The sequence below is a fragment of the Eubalaena glacialis genome, chromosome 19 (genome assembly GCF_028564815.1).
Source record: "Eubalaena glacialis isolate mEubGla1 chromosome 19, mEubGla1.1.hap2.+ XY, whole genome shotgun sequence".
Classification (NCBI taxonomy): Eukaryota; Metazoa; Chordata; class Mammalia; order Artiodactyla; family Balaenidae; genus Eubalaena; species Eubalaena glacialis.
This window is the reverse complement of record NC_083734.1, coordinates 41,599,063-41,617,547: the sequence shown is the minus strand read 5'-3', so window position 1 is coordinate 41,617,547 and position 18,485 is coordinate 41,599,063. Positions and strand designations below refer to the sequence as shown.

The 18,485-nt window shown below is 48.8% G+C and overlaps 1 protein-coding gene across 1 annotated transcript; it reads left to right on the top strand.

The window, feature by feature from the left end:
- The first annotated feature begins 4,463 nt into the window (after positions 1 to 4,463).
- ASB16 (ankyrin repeat and SOCS box containing 16) lies at positions 4,464 to 12,936 on the top strand. Its single transcript, XM_061175628.1, has 5 exons — positions 4,464 to 4,808; positions 6,833 to 7,100; positions 10,153 to 10,645; positions 11,169 to 11,282; positions 11,804 to 12,936. The coding sequence occupies exons 1-5, from the start codon at positions 4,505 to 4,507 to the stop codon at positions 11,987 to 11,989; spliced, it is 1,365 nt and encodes a 454-aa protein (XP_061031611.1). The 5' UTR covers positions 4,464 to 4,504; the 3' UTR covers positions 11,990 to 12,936.
- Positions 12,937 to 18,485: the final 5,549 nt, after the last annotated feature.

The following is an 18,485-nucleotide window of genomic DNA, read 5'->3' as shown; positions in this document are numbered from 1 at the left end:
GCCGTCACTTTGGGTCTTCCTTTGGCAACCAGAACTCTGCCCAGGATCAACTCTCCAGCTCTACTGTCCTCCAAGCCCTCGGGTGCATATTCCTTCTCCTCCTCCAACAGGGAAGGTGTGCATTCTCCCACCTCAGCTTGAACTTAGAGGATGCTGGGCCTGGTCCCTTTACTCCCTAGTCCGCGGACAGCTGAGGAGCTAAGAGGAGCCGCACCACAGCAGTGGCGACCTGTCCCTCTGGACAAGGAAGGAACGCTCAGACTTCCCTCTGCTTCGTCTCTTGAGGCCTGTAGCTGGCCAGCTCACCTGTGCCCAGGGCTCCCAGGTGCGGGGGCAGGAGTATGGCTGAGGTGCCTTATTCTGAAATAAAGCAGCCGCCTGCTTCACCCACCTCCCTTGTTTCCAGCCTCGCTGCTCCTTGTTCTGTCTGCCCTGCTGGTGGTACCTTGGCCAGGGCAGAGCCAAGCCACTCGTTTTCTCTCTCTTTGTCTCTCTCTCTTTTTTTTTTTACTATAAACTTTTTCTTGTAGACAGTTTTAGATTTATAGAATTATTGCAAAGATGTTACAGGGAGTTCTCATATACCCCACACCCAGTCTCCCCTATTGCTGCCATCTTACATTAGTATGGTAGATTTGTTGCAACTAAAGAACCGGTATTGATACGTTATTATTAACTGAATTCCATACTTTATTCACATTACTCAGTTTTCCCCTGATGTCCTTTTTTCTCTTCCAGGATCTCACGTTACATTTAGTCATCGTGTCCCTTTAGGTTCTTCTTGGCTGTGGTAGTTTCTCCAACTTTCCTTGTTTCTTAATGACCTTGACAGCTTCGAGGAGCGCGGGTCCGGCATATCGTCGGATGTCCCTCTATGGGAATTTGTCTGGTGTGCCTCCATGATTAGGCTGGGGTTATGTGTTTGAGGGAGGAAGACCTCAGAGGTAAGGTGCTTTTCTCATCACATCATATCAAGGGTTGGTGTTGACCTTGATCACCTGGCTGAAGTAGGGTTTGTCAGATTTGCCAGATTTCTCTACTGTCAAGTTACTCTTTTTCTCCCTTTACGCACGATACCCTTTGGAAGGAATTCACTCTGCTGCCCACACTTAAGGAATGAGGAGTTACGTTCTACCTTCTTAAGGGCAGAATATCTACATGGATTATTTGGAATTCTTCTGCATGGGAGATTGGTCTGTTTTCCCTTATTTTTCGCTCAACCACCCATTTATATCCGTATGGACTCATGGATATTTATTTTATACTTTGGGTTAGAGTCTACTACTACTTTATTTATTTTGTTGCCAAGCAACTCTTCACCACTGTAGCTTCTCTGTACCACTTTTCAGGCAAGAATTGGACAAGGGTCATGGGTGGGGTGTAAAAGGTCTAATTATACCAAGTTGCCAACCAACCTTGTTTTCCTTTCTGGAATGAAGGGAGGAAAGGAAGATTCTCTCAACACATGGTTGAGGGGGTGTGGGTTAAAGACCCCAGTTTGACAGCCAGCCTCACCTGCCTCTGCCTCAGCCTTCACCAGGCAGGTGTGAGTCAGGGCCTCCAATGGGCTTGGTACGGCTCTGGGAGAAGGTGTTAGTCTCCCTTTTTCCAAAGAAAAGCTGATCCCACGGATCCCAGTCTCAAAGCTGAAGTGAGCAAGTGCTTTAGGAACTCCATGTTCAGCTGGCTGCTGGTGGCAGTGGGGCTCTGTTCTAGAAGGCTTTTGTGGCCCAAGCCCAGGAACAAGAAGGGGCTAATTCACCAGCACTGCCCTTTCACACCCTCGCTTGGTCTTCCTACCGGAGCACACCACGCACTTCTTTCTCTTCCCCGTGCTGCTAACTCCCCAGCTCTGCCTCTGTAGCTTAGATCTGGGCCAGAGCCCATCTCTGCCGGGTGGTCTTCCTGCACCTAAACCACCCGTGCCCCTGGCCTGCGGTGCCCATCCTCACTCAGCCCCCTTGAGCTCTGGTCTCTGCTGCTCACAATCGTGACAGATGCCCTGGTTTCTTGTGTGCTTCATCCCCCCACAGGCTCTGAGCTCCCAGAAGGCAGGCTGGATATCCAGTTGCCTGGCACTGTTCCTGCCAGTAAAACTGGGCTCCCTGTGGGTTCATGTGTGGGTTGAAGTAAAGGCCTCAGGAAGTTAATGCTGAGGATAGTCTTTCTGCCCTCAGGAAGTTAAGGCTAAGGACAGGGGACAGAACATATGGTATCTCTGAGGACTGATCTGTAGTCAGAGCACCTTCAGGCCTGTAACAAGAAGGCTGCAGAGAGGCTGGGGAGGTCAGAACAGCCTCAGGCCCCGCTGACCATGACTACTGAGAGCCTCGGGAGAAGGCCCCTCTTGGCCCCATCCCACTTTGCCAGCTCCCAACCCTGGGAACCCAGCTGTGGGTGCTCAGCTGGGCTGTTGGCAGGGCAATTAAAACATCGAATGGGTGCCATCCTCTGAGGATAGAGGCGCCTTTCTCTGAGGATCTCCAAGCCCTCGCTGGGCGTGATCTCATTCCTCCTCTGGGATCCTGCACCCTGGAATACCACCAAGAGGCTGGGGCCAGAGTGGGTGAACAGCAGGGTAAGGGCAGAGCTGGAAACAGCCCAGGCTGCTGCCACCCACTTGGGCAGGCAGATGAGTGTCTGCTCCAGCGGAGAACAGGGGCCCTCAGTCAACGTGCTACACATAAGAGGCCGGCCCGCGACAAGCCAAGGGCTCCTCAACACCACGACAAAATCTACTGTGTGCCAGGCCCTGCTGGGTACCAGAACCCCAACTGAATCCATTCAGGTCCTGCTCTGGAGCCCATATGCAGCGCAGCAGGCTGGTCCACGGTACATGGGGACAGAGGCTTGACAAAGCACACGTGAGATCCTCCAGGAGCACTGATTGGGGAGTGGCTGGAACCGCAGGGGTGGGAGACCTGAGCAGGTGTCTCTCACCGCAGGTGACCTTTGAGGTGGACTTTGAGGGATGAGTCAGAAGGGAATTCCAAGCAGAGGGAACGGCAGGGAAAGGCGAGGATCCGTGAGGGGACAGCTGCCTGATGTGAAGCCAAGCCAGGGCATGGGGGTTAGTGGGAAAGGGCAGGGCTTGGAAGTCAGCAGACGTTTTCAAGCTAGGAAATGAACTGTTTAGATAGATCCTTCCCTTTGGGCAGTGGAGCAGAGGGGTTGTGGCCAGAGGAGGGAACACCAGGTAGGAGGCAGGGCTGGTCCAGGTTAAAGGCCTTGAGATGGTAACTGAAAATGTGAGAATGGGAGCTGGAAAGTGTGTGTGTGTGTGTGTGTGTGTGTGTGTGTGTATGTGTGTGGACCGGGACAGCCATGACCTGCAGCCAGGGAGGGATGGGAACAGGCGGACCCTGAGGGGCCAAGGGGCTGCCCGCCACCACCCACTGGCTGAAGAGAGCTTCTGGGGCCAGGGCTGACCTCCCTCCTGCCCTCCCCTTCACTGCTCGGCAGCCAGCACCTAGTGCTGTTTCACGGCCTCATTCTTCCCCCTAGAGGTTCCTGGAAGCACAGCCACTTTGAGTGAGTGGGTTTGTGGCTTGAAGGTCTCCTTGGACCCCAGAGTTGGGAGGTCAAGCCCTTGGTCCTCCTCAGGCAGGCATGTAAGCCCTTTTAGGAGCTGCGGGGGGGAAAAAAAAAAACCCTAGCCGAGACTCATTGAAGGCAGTGTTAGGGACCATGCTGTCCTGCTGGGAAGGTGGGGAGAGGCTCTCTCACCAAGGTGCACCATCTACGGAGTCAGACCCACTGTGGTCCTAGTCTGGCTCCCCCCTCACGAGCTGTGACCTTGAGCAAGTGGTTTCACCTTGCTAAGCCTTAAGTTCCTCATCAGTAAAACAGAAATAAGACCACCCATCTCAGAGGTGTTCAAACTGTGATAATTAGCCTGATCGTATAATTTGTCAAAATCAAGCTTGCTGTTTACCCGGGCAAGCCAGAAAATATGTATGGTCACCTGAGTAAAGATGGATATAAAAGTGATTTAAGTACGTTAAGCCCTGTGCCTATGTGTGCAGAGTTATTGCTGTTAGTGCAGATGCCAAGAAGAGGTGTTCAAACTCTGACTTGACCTGCCTTTATTTCCTGGGCAGGGGTCTGCCAACATCAGAGAGACCCTGTGCTGTCCATTTCCCTGATTGACTGTTTCACTCACCTCGGACCCTGCCAACCCAAGATGCTCACTCCAGAGAAGTGGGAGGATGCAGACCTGGAGCTCAGCTGAGGGCCGGCTCCCCAGGTGGAGGGTATCTGCAGGGGCAGGGGCTGTCCCTAGCCGCGGGCTGGGGGTTGACCCAACACTTTCTCTGCACCAAGATCATGACTCTGGGCAAACTGTGTTTACCAGAACAGCAAAGGGCCTATTTATAGCCTCAGCTTCTCCTTTCTCTGGGTCACGGGTTGGGGGCAGGGTGGCTCCTCAGAGCAAGGGTGGCAGTCGGGCCGAGGGAACCTGCTCTGCCCAGCTGCCGCTGCCCAGACCCCTGGATCCCTCCCCATGGCAGGGGAGACCTTCCCCTTCACCTCCTCCACCCTGCGCTCTCTCCGCCTGCAGCGGGAGTGGCTGGAATGGGAGGACCGGCGGCGGCGGGCTGCAGCCCAGCAGTGCCAGAGCCAAAGGTGCCCCCCAAGTTCCCGGGCCCAACTCACTAGGCCGCGCCGCTACTGCCGGGACCCAGCTGTGCACAATGCCCTGTTCTCCGGTGACCTGCAACAGATCCAAGCCCTGTTCCAAGATGAAGACGCTGCCAACATGATTGTGGAGACTGTGAGCAACCAGCTGGCCTGGTCAGCTGAACAGGGTAGGGAGCACCCGGTGGGGGCAGAAGAGGAGGGAGAGGGAGGAGGGGGGGGGGGAGGGAGCCTGGGCCCCATCGCCCCCCTCCAGACCATAGACTAGACCATCCCTTCCCACTGCCGATTCTAGCTCCCTCCTAAACAGAGATGAGGCATAGTTAGTGGTTTGTATGTCTTTTCAGAATTAAAGTTATAGTAACATGTTACGTGACTTACACAGGAACACAGTTATATTCGAATGCAATTGTTTCTCTGGATGTATATCCACGCGTGAATATTTTTTCTTTCATAGAATGAAATTATACTCCAGATGCTATTTATAGCCTGTTTTTTTCATGTAACATCTTTCTATGTCAATAACCATAAGTCCACATGATTTTTTTTTTTTTGGCCATGCCGCGCGGCTTGCGGGATCTTAGTTCCCCAACCAGGGATTGAACCTGGGCCCTTGGCACTGGACGCTCAGAGTCCTAACCACTGAACCACCAGGGAATTCCCCACGTAATAATTTAAATAGGTGCATAAATTCTATTGTATGGGTGTGCCATGATTTATATAACTAGCCCCCAAATAGATTGGTTAGATTAGGCTTCTTTTTTGTTTTATTTATTTATTGTAAAAAATATTTATTTATTTATTATTTATCTATTTAGGCTGCACCGGGTCTTAGTTTCGGCATGCGGACTTCTTAGCTGAGGCATCCGAACTCTTAGTTGCGGCATGCGTGCAGGATCTAGTTCCCCAACGAGGGATCGAACCCAGGCCCCCTGCATTGGGAGCGTGGAGTCTTACCCCCTGGACCACCAGGGAAGTCCCTAGGTTTCTTTTTTAAAGAAAACTATTTTAAATAACACTATGACCAACATCTTTGTGTACTCGTTGGATGATCTTCCTTAGGATCTATTCTGACCAGAAGGTTTGTCTATGTAAACCAAATGATTGCCCTGTTCTTAGGCAGGAGAAAAGAAACCCCCCCCCCCCAAAAAAAAGATTGACAGGAGATTGCCTCAAACCCCACCCATGGATATGGGGGTTCAAAATCCTTGGAGAGCTTATGCTCTCACGGTCACCACCAGGCCAAAGTCCTTCAACTGTTAGAGATGTGACCCCACCCAGGGCACCCTGGTCTCCTCTTCCAGAATGTCCACCATCTCCATCTCCCAAGTGGAACTTGGCCTTAGTTTCAATCCTAATAAAAAACAAAACATGCTTTACCCAAGATTTAGGAAACCCAGGGATTTACTTAGCTACAATGCAAACAACTGACAGCAGGATATTAGCCATCCGTGTCCTTCGAACAAGACCTTGGCTATTTCTACAATTCGGATCCAACACCAGTCCCATGATCGACCCCTCTTCCCACTCTTCTTTTCTCTACCTCCATCTCTTATCCTCCCTCTCCGCCCTTCCCCCCATTTCCATGCCACCCTCCCCACCCCAGGAACATCCTAGGACTTCTTCAGCTCTGCTCTGGCCACTCCCTGAGTCAGCTGCAGGCCTTCCTGTGTGTAACTCCCTCCCCTCCCCAACACCAGAGTGCCCAAGTTAACAAAAAGAGCCAAGGACTCCACCAGCAGCTCAAAGACCCAGAGGTTTCCCTAACAGGATTCACCCTCCTTAGCTGCCCTTGTGGTTTTAAAGAGCAATTAAGGGAATTCCCTGGCAGTCCAGTGGCTAGGACTCGGCGCTCTCACTGCTGGGGCCAGCGTTCGATCCCTGGTTGAGGAGCTAAGATTCCCACAAGCCTCTTGGTGTGGCCAAAAAAAAAAAAAAAAAAGAGCAATTAAATGTTTTTCCTATGACCCACGTATTACGTTTTGTTATAGACTGACAAACTGTTCTAAAAGGCTGTTCCAATTTACACTCTCAGCTGGGGGCTTGAGCAAGCGCCTCTCCACAGGTACAGAGGAGCACAGGGTTTGTGCTCGGCCAGGCGTACAGAGGGCAGGGCAGCGTCAGTCGTACATGACAGCCTGCCCTGCCTTCCAGCCTCATACCCACCCCCCTTAACACTGCCTGCTCCCCCCAGGGTTCTGGGTGCTGACCCCCAAAGCCAAGCATACGGCACCCCTCACCATCGCTGCTGCCCGAGGCTACACCGACTGCGCACGCTACCTGATCCGGCAGGGAGCTGAGCTGGACGCCCGGGTTGGGGGCCGGGCCGCCTTGCACGAGGCCTCTGCCCGGGCCCAGTCCGACTGTGTGCAGTTGCTGCTGACCTTCGGCGCCAAGGTCAATGTGTTGTCTGAGGAAGGCACGACCCCCTTGCACCTCTGCACAATCCCTGAGTCCTTACAGTAGGTGCCCGGGGGCTGAGATGTTTTGGGGAGGGGGGTGTGTGTGTATGTGTGTGTGTCTCCAGCTCACACGCCAGAAGCACATGTCCTCACAACATCATGGGAGACAGGTCTCATTCTTTTTTTTTCTTTGAATTTTTGAATTTTATTTTAATTATTTTTTATACAGCAGGTTCTTATTAGTTATCTATTTTATACATATTAGTATATATATGTCAGTCCCGATCTCCCAGTTCATCCCACCACCCCTACCCCCACCCCCACCCCCCAGCCACTTTCCCCCCTTGGTGTCCATATGTTTGTTCTCTACATCTGTGTCTCTATTTCTGCCCTGCAGACCGGTTCATCTGTACCATTTTTCTAGGTTCCACATATATGTGTTAATATACGATATTTGTTTTTCTCTTTCTGACTTACTTCACTCTGTATGACAGTCTCTAGATACATCCACGTCTCTACAAATGACCCAATTTCGTTCCTTTTTATGGCTGAGTAATATTCCATTGTATATATGTACCACATCTTTAACCATTCGTCTGTCGATGGACATTTAGGTTGCTTCCATGACCTGGCTATTGTAAATAGTGCTGCAATGAACATTGGGGTGCATGTGTCTTTTTGAATTATGGTTTTCTCTGGGTATATGCCCAGTAGTGGGATTGCTGGGTCACATGGTAATTCTATTTTTAGTTTTTTAAGGAACCTCCATACTGTTCTCCATAGTGGCTGTATCAATTTACATTCCCACCAACAGTGCAAGAGGGTTCCCTTTTCTCCACATCCTCTCCAGCATTTGTTGTTTGTAGATTTTCTGATGATGCCCATTCTAACCAGTGTGAGGTGATATCTCACTGTAGTTTTGATTTGCATTTCTCTAATAGTGATGTTGAGCAGCTTTTCATGTGCTTCTTGGCCATCTGTATGTCTTCTTTGGAGAAATGTCTATTTAGGTCTTCTGCTCATTTTTTGATTGGGTTGTTTGTTTTTTTTAATATTGAGCTGCATGAGCTGTTTATATATTTTGGCGATTAATCCTTTGTGCATCGATTCGTTTGCAAATATTTTCTCCCATTCTGAGGGTTGTCTTTTTGTCTTTGTAGTTTCCTTTGCTTTGCAAAAGCTTTTAAGTTTCATTAGGTCCCATTTGTTTATTTTTGTTTTTATTTCCATTACTCTAGGAGGTGGATCAAAAAGATCTTGCTGTGATTTATGTCAAAGAGCGTTCTTCCTATGTTTTCCTCTAAGAGTTTTATAGTGTCCGGTCTTACATTTAGGTCTCGAATCCATTTTGAGTTTATTTTTGTGTATGGTGTTAGGGAGTGTTCTAATTTCACTCTTTTACATGTAGCTGTCCAGTTTTCCCAGCACCACTTATTGAAGAGACTCTCTTTTCTCCATTGTATATCCTTGCCTCCTTTGTCATAGATTAGTTGACCATAGGTACGTGGGTTTATCTCTGGGCTTTCTATCCTGAGACAGGTCTCATTCTATAGTGATAAAACTGAGACTCAGAAAGGCTTAGTGACTTGACCAAGGTCACATCAGCTAAGCCCAGTAGGCAGAAGCCCTGTTGCTTTTTGGGAAAACCCTGTCCCAACTGCAGTCTCCTATTCCCTGGAAACCCTCTGCAGCCACATTCCTAGCTATTTTGAGGTAGGCATCAAGAAAGATCTAGCCCAGTGTTTCCCAATCTTAGTATGAGGCACACTTCCTCTTCCCACCTTTTTAAGGTCAACAGTTTCTTGGCCACCCCCTACATGAAGGTATTTGCACTTTGACAAGTCAGGTCCACAGACAAGGCTGGCGGGGGCAAGGAATCAAGGGCTCCTGAAAGGCATTCCACAGCCCACGTGCTGGGAACATCTACCCATGTAGATCTAGATCAGTGATGGACACAGAAATGATCCAAAATTTCCAGTCCTTTCTTGAGGTCTTATGGGCATGTGGTGCACCTTCCAGCACACTTGATCCTTTTAAGTGAACTGAGAATGGTTTCGCTTACTGGAACCCTACCGAGCGAGCTTCTTGGAGTTATTTAAATTTAGTATATAGAAACAGAATTAGCCTATGATTAGAACTTACCGAGGAAATAAGTAGTTTGTGGCTGCTGGCTGCTACTCAAAGCTTGGCCACTGAGCAAAGTGCCTACCGGACATGTGCACTGAAGGGAGCTGGAACCCTGGCCATTTTGGGGAAGGATACTTTTTCTTCAGGGTTTCGTTGGGGTTGATGGATCTGCTCCTGAGTTTCCAGTGGCTCCCGTTCTGGCTTTTAAAATTACTGTTAGTTTAGTGCCATCGTTCATTTAGTTTGCAGCGTGTTTGGTTTACCCCGAGGTGGTTAATGATGCATATTTGCCTCCACAGTGTTCTGACCTATGAAACACCTGTGAAACACGTGCTCCCTAAAATCTGGTTTTTGTTGTTTGGTTTTGTTTGTTTTCTCCAGGGGAAAGTGAAGTAAGCGGGACCCAAGTGCCTTCCTTTGCTGGAGTGGGTGCGGCTGGCTGAGAAAGGTGGTCTTCATGTTTGGAGACAGGAAGAACATACTAATTAGGACTTTTTTTTTTTTTTTACTAATTAGGACTTCTGTTTTCTTTGGGGGTCATACTCCTCAATTTTCTATGCTTTACAGTGTACACATGAGTGGGTTTTCTAAACTTTTTGTGCTATCAAAATGTTAGAAGACCACTGACAAGTGATTCAGAACAAGGCCTTGGGGTCCCTATCTGATGGGGGAGTCAAGTTAGACCCTGGGAGGGACGGTCTGAGGCAGTGAGTATTAATTCCTCCGCAGTCACTAACTTGCTGTATGTCCTGGGCTGCACCACAACCTTTCTGGGTTGAAAACTGAAATGCTCCCAGTGACTTGGATGGGCCTTCCAGCTCTGCTGTCTGTCATGGGGCTTCTGTGAGTCTGGCGATGGGCGCCAGGCTCGCTTGAGCCAAGAGAGGTGGGAAGAAGGGGTCAGGGATGACAGCAGGCTGAGGGGTTCCTAGGCCAGGCCTGGTCCCTCAGGATTTGCCTCAGGGGACTTGTACCCTGCCTCCAGGTGCGCCAAGCAGCTGCTGGAGGCGGGAGCAACCGTGAACTTGGCGGTGCAGGACAGCGAGGTGACGCCCCTGCACGTGGCGGCGGCACGAGGCCTGGAGCAGCACGTGGCTCTCTACCTGGAGCACGGCGCCGACGTGAACCTGCGCACCAGCCAGGGCGAGACGGCCCTGAACGCGGCGTGCGCGGGGGCCGAGGGCCCGGGCAGCAGGCGGCAGCACCAGGCCGCCGCGCGCCGGCTCCTGGAAGCCGGGGCAGATGCCCGGGCGGCAGGGCGCAAGCGCCACACGCCGCTGCACAACGCCTGTGCCAACGGCTGCGGGGGCCTGGCCGAGCTGCTGCTGCACCACGGGGCCTGCGCTGCAGTTCCCAACGGGGCGGGCCACACGCCCATGGACTGCGCGCTGCAGGCCGTCCAGGACGCCCCCAACTGGGAGCCTGAGATCCTCTTTGCTGCGCTGCTGGACTACGGGGCCCAGCCTGTGCGCCCTGAGGTGCGCAGGGAGGGCCTGTGAAAGAAGGCTCCTGACGGGCGGGGCATGCCTGGAGCTGGAATTGCCCAGCCTCCGGGAAGAGAGGCCAAGAGACAGAGAGCCCGCCCTCTGGGCCAGAGATCTGTCCCCGTCTTGGGAAGGACCAGTGAGGGCTATGGGAGAGGGTGTCTACGGGAGAAAAAAAGCCCCCAAGGAAACTGGCTGGGGCCAAGAGGGTGGAGCACACTTGAAGGTGGGGTAAACTGAGGCTAGAAAAGGATGAGGAGGGACTCAGATCTTGGCCTCTCAAATTTGGATGTGGGACTTCCCTGGGAGTCCAGTGGTTAAGACGCTGCGCTTCCACTGCAGGGGGCACGGGTTCGATTCCTGGTCGGGGAACTAAGATCCTGCATGGCACGCGGGTGGGCAAAAAAAGAACAGATTTGGATGTGAGTGGGGCTTTGGCCCAGGCTAGTTGGTAGAGGCATGGTACCCCTTAGACCCTCTTTTCTTTTCTAGTCTGAGACTCTCTTTTGATTTCTAGATGCTGAGACACTGTGCCAACTTCCCTCGAGCCCTGGAAGTCCTGCTTAATGCCTACCCTTGTGTCCCATCCTGTGATGCCTGGGTTGAGACAGTGCTTCCAGAGCTGTGGCAGGTAAGTCCGCCCCACGAGCACAGCTCCTTCTCCTGGGCTCTGGGGGAGATAGAAAGGAAGGATGAGCCCCAGGCCTGTCCCTCCAGGGTGGGCTTCCTGGAGGCAGGAGCAAGAGGGACCCTGGGCCGGAGGAGGATGGGCAGAGTGAAACCTCTGGGTTCCAGGGTACCCCTGCCCCCGGAAGCTCAGAACAACCTTTAATTGCACACAACTCTCTAGCCTCTCTCTTACCTGCATCAGTATAGACATTTATCAGGCATCTCTGACTGAGTGGGCACTGTGCCAGTATCTTTGGAGTGGGGGTGGGTGCAGACGTGGCTGAGACCCTGCTCTGCAGTGTGGTCCCAGCTCCCATGACCCCTGCAGGGCCTTTGCTTCTGAATCTGAGTCCTTCAAGATGAGCCAAACACCCAGGTGGGTGCAGGTTGCAAAATCCCAGGGCCCCACCACTAGGTCACCCCCAGATGGAAGAGCAAAGTCAGGGCGTTGGGCCATCTGACCCTGTTCCACTCCCAATCTAGGAGCACGAAGCCTTCTACAGCTCGGCCCTGTGCATGGTGAATCAGCCGAGGCGGCTGCAGCGCCTGGCCCGGCTGGCCATACGTGCTCAGCTGGGTAGCGGCTGCCGACAGGCTGCCGCCCGCCTCCCCCTGCCCCCGCTCCTCAGGGACTACCTGCTGCTGCGTGTGGAGGGGTGTATCCAGTGAGCCCCGTGCCCAGCTGCTCCCAGAGCTTGTCCTGCCCCCTCCATCAGCTGTCCCCCCCAACCCTGGAGGACCAGTCCCTGGCTTCTTATCCACACTCTGCCTGTCCTCTGGGGCCAGCTCATCCCTCTACTGGCTTCCTGAGCCACCTGCTGACCTCCAGCTCGACCTGAACTTCAGTTCCTCTCTCCCATGGGAAGGTCTGCAGACTCAGCCTTTGCCCGCATCCTCCTCCCTTGCCTAAGCGGATGATGGCCCCTCCATCCAGGCAGGCCCCAAGCCAGGAGGAAGTGATCCTTGTTGTCCCCTCTCCCCTGCTACCCATGTACCTGTTCAGACTCCTAAAGAGTGACAGACTCTGCCTCTAGCTGTACTGCCAATGCCTGTCCTGCTTTTGTCACTTCAAGGGAGGACTTCACTGACTGGTCTTGAAACCCATGCCCTGCAAGGATGTTGGAACGATCTTTGGGAATCAGAACTCTGATCATGCCCTTCAGTGGCTCCACACCACCTTCAGGCTAAAATAAAAACTTAACAAGGCAGACAAACCTTCTAGCCCCTGCCTCCGCCAAGCCCTCTGGCCTCCTGATCCTCCTTCTCCCTTCTAAGGCTCCTGTAACTCAGCCTTAGCAAACTAGTTACCGGTTGCTGGATATGACCTGCTCTCCTTTGCTTCCAGGCATCTGCATGTGCTGTTCCCTCTGCTTGGTCTACCCTTCCCACATTTTTTTGCCCTGGTTGAAGCTGATTTGATCCTCAAGACTTGGCCTAATAGCCCTCTCTCTGCAGAGCCTTCTCTGCACTGAGTGGTTGTTCCTCACCCCTCAGTGATGCACGCTGTCTTAAACTGTGGTCACCGCACTCATGGTCTTTGAGGGTCTGTGACAGGAGGACCAGCCACCAGCTTTCCCTTCTTTCCCTCTCACTTCCTCCTCTGGTGCCAGAGTCAAAAGTACCACCATTCATCATTAAGAGGAAGCTTTTTAGGCCAAGACAGTTTTTATGAACGCAAATAAATGATTTGCGCACAGAACCAAAGTGTGACTGTTAGGTTGACATGTGGCTGAGATACCTATCACTCCATGTTTATTCCTCCTCTTTGTACTTTTCTGTGGTTCCCAGGTTTTCTGCACTGAGCAGTTGTTACTCTTGTGATAGGAGAAAGAGTATAAGAACAACACAGGAACGTTCCCAGACCCTGAGCTTGTAGTACCCCCTGGAGGAGGTGGCTCCCAGCAGCCTGTTCTTCTGTCCCTTTGCTGAGGTGAGGGACCCTGGGCTCTCCACTGTAATTACCACTTGGAGTCACATGGTAGAGGTGGATCAGGAGTCCTGGGTCGGCCTCCTGCAGTTGTTGCCCAGCCTCCCCTCCTCTGTGGAAATTTGTATCTGCGGGTATTTCCTTTCACCAACATGAAGACAGTCTTTTACCTCGTTATGCAGAGCAGCACCATCTCCTTTCTAGGTGAAATTTTTGCTTTAATTTCACAGATCCGAAAAGCCCGAGAGAAGAGAGGGAAATCCTCTCTAGTCCTGGGGCCAAGCCAGGAGCCTCACTCTCAGGGGAGGATGTCGAGCTGTCCCCACCTTTACAGCAGGCAGACCCTAGCAAGCATGGCCTTTTCTGTTATATTTACAATGACAAATACCTGCTTAAAGAAAACCCAAAAGATGCATGTGATTATGTATCTGATTTTGGGATAAGAGAAGATTTTCCAGGATAAAAGCATAGAAGAAAAGACTCATCGGTCTCGATACAGAAAAAATTTACATTTGGTTATAAAAGCACCAAATCAAAAACACAAGTAAAAGGCAAAATGTTGAAAAAAGTATCTGCCACTAAAAGATTTCATTTCCTTGATTTGTAAGGGCAGGAATGACGTCTGTTTTATTCACCATTGCTGACTTGGTGCTTGTACAATGCCTTGCAGAGAGTGGACACTCAAATATCTGTCAAAGCAATGAATGGTCATGCTCAACCTCACCAGTAATTAGGGAAATGCAAATTAAAACAACAGTAAGATATAATTCTCCTACTAGATTGGGGGACTTTTTCGTGGCTTGCAGGATCTTAGTTCCCTGACCAGGGATTGAACCCGGGCCACTGCAGTGAAAGCACTGAGTCCTAACCACTGGACTGCCAGGGAATTCCAAGGGGACATTTTAAAGATTGATAATATGCAGTGCCTGTGAAGATATGGAGACATAAGTCCTTGCTCATCCTGTGGGTCAGAAAGGAAATTGCCTCTTCAGTGGGCAATGGAGCAGTGCCCTTAAATTGCTCCCCAGTTACACAAAAGGCTGGTACACACAGGAATATTCATCCCAGCCTTGCTTGCAACAACTCAACATGTGGGAAATGGTAAACAAATCCACACTATGGAATACAATTCAGTCCTTACAAAGGGTAGTACCCACAGCAGGAGAAAACTGGGGAGGGATTCCAAGTGACCAGCATATGTACCGCCTTGGAAAGATTACCAAGACTGTTACCAAGGTTGGAATACAACATGTACAGCAAACAAAACCAAGCCCCATGATTAGAGATGAATAAAAAAGGGCCTGGAAGGCAGGTTCCCAAATATTCCCCTCTGGGGAGGGGAGAGGGACTGTGCCAGTGGGGCTTTTTATGGTTTGCATTTGAATTTTTTACAAAGGGGTGTCCCCATGGATCCTTGTGAAATTAAAAAAAAAAAAAAATTGAAGGGAAGAAAAGGCAAAAGGCCTAAACTATTAATTTACAAGGTGGTTGACGGAACATGACAGATGTGCAAAAACTCACTAGTAATCCAATGAATGCAAATTAAAGGAACAGACACCTTTTTGCCTAGCAAATAGGCAAACATGAAACAGCATCTAGCGGTTAGGGAAGGAGCACTTTTTGATTTTTTACAGGACGGATTTACTATAAACATTTAGTTAAGGCAACGTCCAGGATTTACAGATACATTCACCACTCTATAGCCATCATAATTGCACATAAAGGTATAAAAATACCCAAGTTCAATAGTTTAGGAAACATAAACAGATAGGGAGCTAAGATCCCTTAAAATCCTCTGTTAATTTTAAATTATTATTATATGTAAGAGACCAGCTTTGGGCAGTGATATAGTCCCAACTGCAGGCTTCTTTCTGTCCTCTCTCTTTCTCTCATAATTCCTCCACCCTCAAAAACCTAACCCTGAAAGCCCCTCTTTCAAAACACCCTTAACTGCATCCTGTCCTTTGCTGTACACACTCACAAAACGCATCCTTGTCAGACTCAACCTCCACTTTTTCCACCCCTTCATCCCAGCTGCTGAGCATTCCAAGGATATTCCAAGCATATCCTCATCCCCAGCCAATTCTTCCTTCTTCCCTTCTATCCATTTTCCTCACTGCCATGGCTATCTTAAGACTTCACCTCTGGAGAGCTAACTAAACTTAAAAGCTTTTGCACAGAAAAGGAAACCATTGACAAAACGAAAAGACAAGCTACTGAATGGGAGAAAATATTTGCAAATGATTACGACCGATAAGGAGTTAATATCCAAAATATATAAACAGCTCATACAACTCAACATCAAAAAAAAAAAAAAAGAAACAACCTGATTAAAAAATGGGCAGAAGACCTGAATAGACATTTTTCCAAAGAAGACATACAGATGGCCAACAGGCACATGAAAAGATGCTCAACATCATTAATAATCAGAGAAATGTGAATCAAAACTGCAGTGAGGTATCACCTCACACCTGTCAGAATGGCCATCATCAAAAAGATCAAAATAATAAATGTTGCTGAGGGTGTGGAGAAAAGGGAACCCTTGTGCACTGTTGGTGGGAATGTAAATTGGTGCTGCAGCTGTGGGAAACAGTATGGAGGGTCCTCAAAATTAAATATAGAACTGCCATATGATCCAGCAATTCCACTCCTGGGTATATATCCAAAGAAAAGGAAAACACTAATTCAAGAGGATACATGCACCCCAGTGTTCATAGCAACATTATTTACAATAGCCGAGATATGGAAGCAACCTGTGTCCATCAATAAATGAATGGATAAAGAAAATGTGATATATATATATATATACACATATATATATAGTATTCAATTGTGTATATATATATTCAATCGTATATATACACAACTGAATATTCAATTGTACAGATATATATATTCAATTGTACATGTATACAATTGAATACTATTCAGCCGTAAAAAAGAATGAAATTTTGTCATTTGCAATAACATGGATGGACTTGGAGGGTATTATGCTTAGTGAAATAAGTCAGAAAAAGACAAATACTGTATGATATCGTTTATATGTGGAATCTAAAAAATAAAACAAACTAGTGAATATAGCAAAAAAGAAACAGACTCACAGATATAGAGAACAAACTAGTGGTCACCAGTGGGAAGAGGGGAGGCGGGAGGGGGGAGATAGGGGTAGGGGATTAAGAGGTACAAACGTCTGGGTATAAAATAAAAAAGCTACAAGGATATATTGTACAGCACAGGGATATAGCCAATATTTTATAGTAACTATAAATGGAATATAACCTTTAAAAATTGTGAATTGGGGCTTCCCTGCTGGTGCAGTGGTTAAGAATCCGCCTGCCAATGCAGGGGACATGGGTTCGAGCCCTGGTCCGGGAAGATCCCACATGCTGCGGAGCAACTAAGCCCGTGTGCCACAACTACTGAGCCTGCGCTCTAAAGCCTGCGAGCCACAGCTACTTAGCCTGTGCTCTAGAGCCCCTGTGAGCCACAACTACTGAGCCCGCATGCCACAACTACTGAGCCTGCGTGCTGCAACTACTGAAGCCTGCACGCCTAGAGCTCGTGCTCCGCAACAAGAGAAGCCACTGCACTGAGAAGCCTGTGCACTGAACAAAGTGTAGCCCCCGCTCACTGCAACTAGACAAAGCCTGCGCCCAGCAATGAAGACCCAAAGCAGCCAAAAATAAAAAAAATAATAAAATAAAAATTGTGAGTCACTATGTTGTACACCTGAAACATATAATATTGTAAATCAGCTATATCTCAATTTAAAAAAAAAAAAGACTTCACCTCTGGCCAGAAGACAACTCTCTCAAATTCCCTATCTCTTCCCCCAACTTCTCTGAATGCATCTATCATTCATTTAATAAATTTTTATCAAGTACTCGCTGCATGCAGGCATTGGATAGACTTTGGGAATACTGGAATAAAAACAAACAAAACACAGTTCCTTCCTTCAAAGAATTTGGTAAGACAGAAAAATGAAAAACGACGTGTAGTGTGGTAAACGTTATGGTAGAAGTCAGTCCATGCAGCCTTGGGAACACAGAGTGTATGTTCCTAACCCCAGATGGATGGATCGGGTACCTGTGGCAGGGGCAAGCCAGATTTCCCACATCCTCTGCAGGGCAAGCCCAGATATGGGCCCAGCCCTCCCTGGCTCCAGAGGCCACTGCTCAGTCATTTATTCCCTTCTCAGATTGCATTTATCTTCACTTCTCCCCTTCTCCTCTGCTCTTTCCTCTTGGCTTATAAACATCTTCAGGAGTCTCACATCTCTCAAGCCGCAGCCCCCCCACCAAATATTCCCTGTTCCTCTCTAGCCTCTACCCTGTTTTTTGGGAAGAGAACAGTAAGGGGTGCTCTTCACACTGCTGATGGTGATGAAAATAGGTACAACGTTCTAGAGGACAATGTGGCACCGTGTATCAAAAATCTTAAAAATGTGAACATCCTTTGACCCAGTAATTCCAGTTCCTGGAATTTACCCTAGGGGGAAAAAAAAATCATGGCTGTGTACAAATAACTGTCATAAAGATGTTTATTAAAATGCGGTTTAAAAACAAAGTACTGAAAACAATCTAAGTGTCTATCCAAGTGAGATGATTAATTTAAAAAAGTGTAGTGCAGCGTGGAAGGTAATACTGTTGAGCAGCTATTTAAAACTGTGCTCTGATGCTACAAAAATATTCACCAACATGTGAAATGCTTTATGGTAATAGCTAAGTGAAAATAGTAAGGGAACAAATATTGACAATAAGATTATATTTTATATATATATTATATATATATATATAATACATACACACACACATACATAGAGAGGGGGAGAGAGAGAGGGAGGGAGAACTGGATAACTTTAGCTGTACCACTAACTGCATAACTTGGACAATTATTTAGTCTCTCTGAGCCTCAGTTTCCAAATCTGTAAAGTGGATACAATATGAGGTACTTGATAGGGCTCCATGAGAAAATGTATATGAAGTGCTTAGCACAGTAACTGGCATACAATAAACTCTCAAAAGCATTAACAGTGGTTCAACTCAGTGCTTTTTCATTCCCTCAAATATTTATTGAGAGCCCTCGAGCCTGCTGTTCTATTTGGAACTTCACTTGGTAAATCTGTACTCATTCTTCAAAATTTTCTTTAACTGTACTATGATGCCCTGCCTTCTCCTGTGTTCATCACAATAAAAACACTAAACTTTAAATCCAAAAGGTACATTTATGCAGAAATTG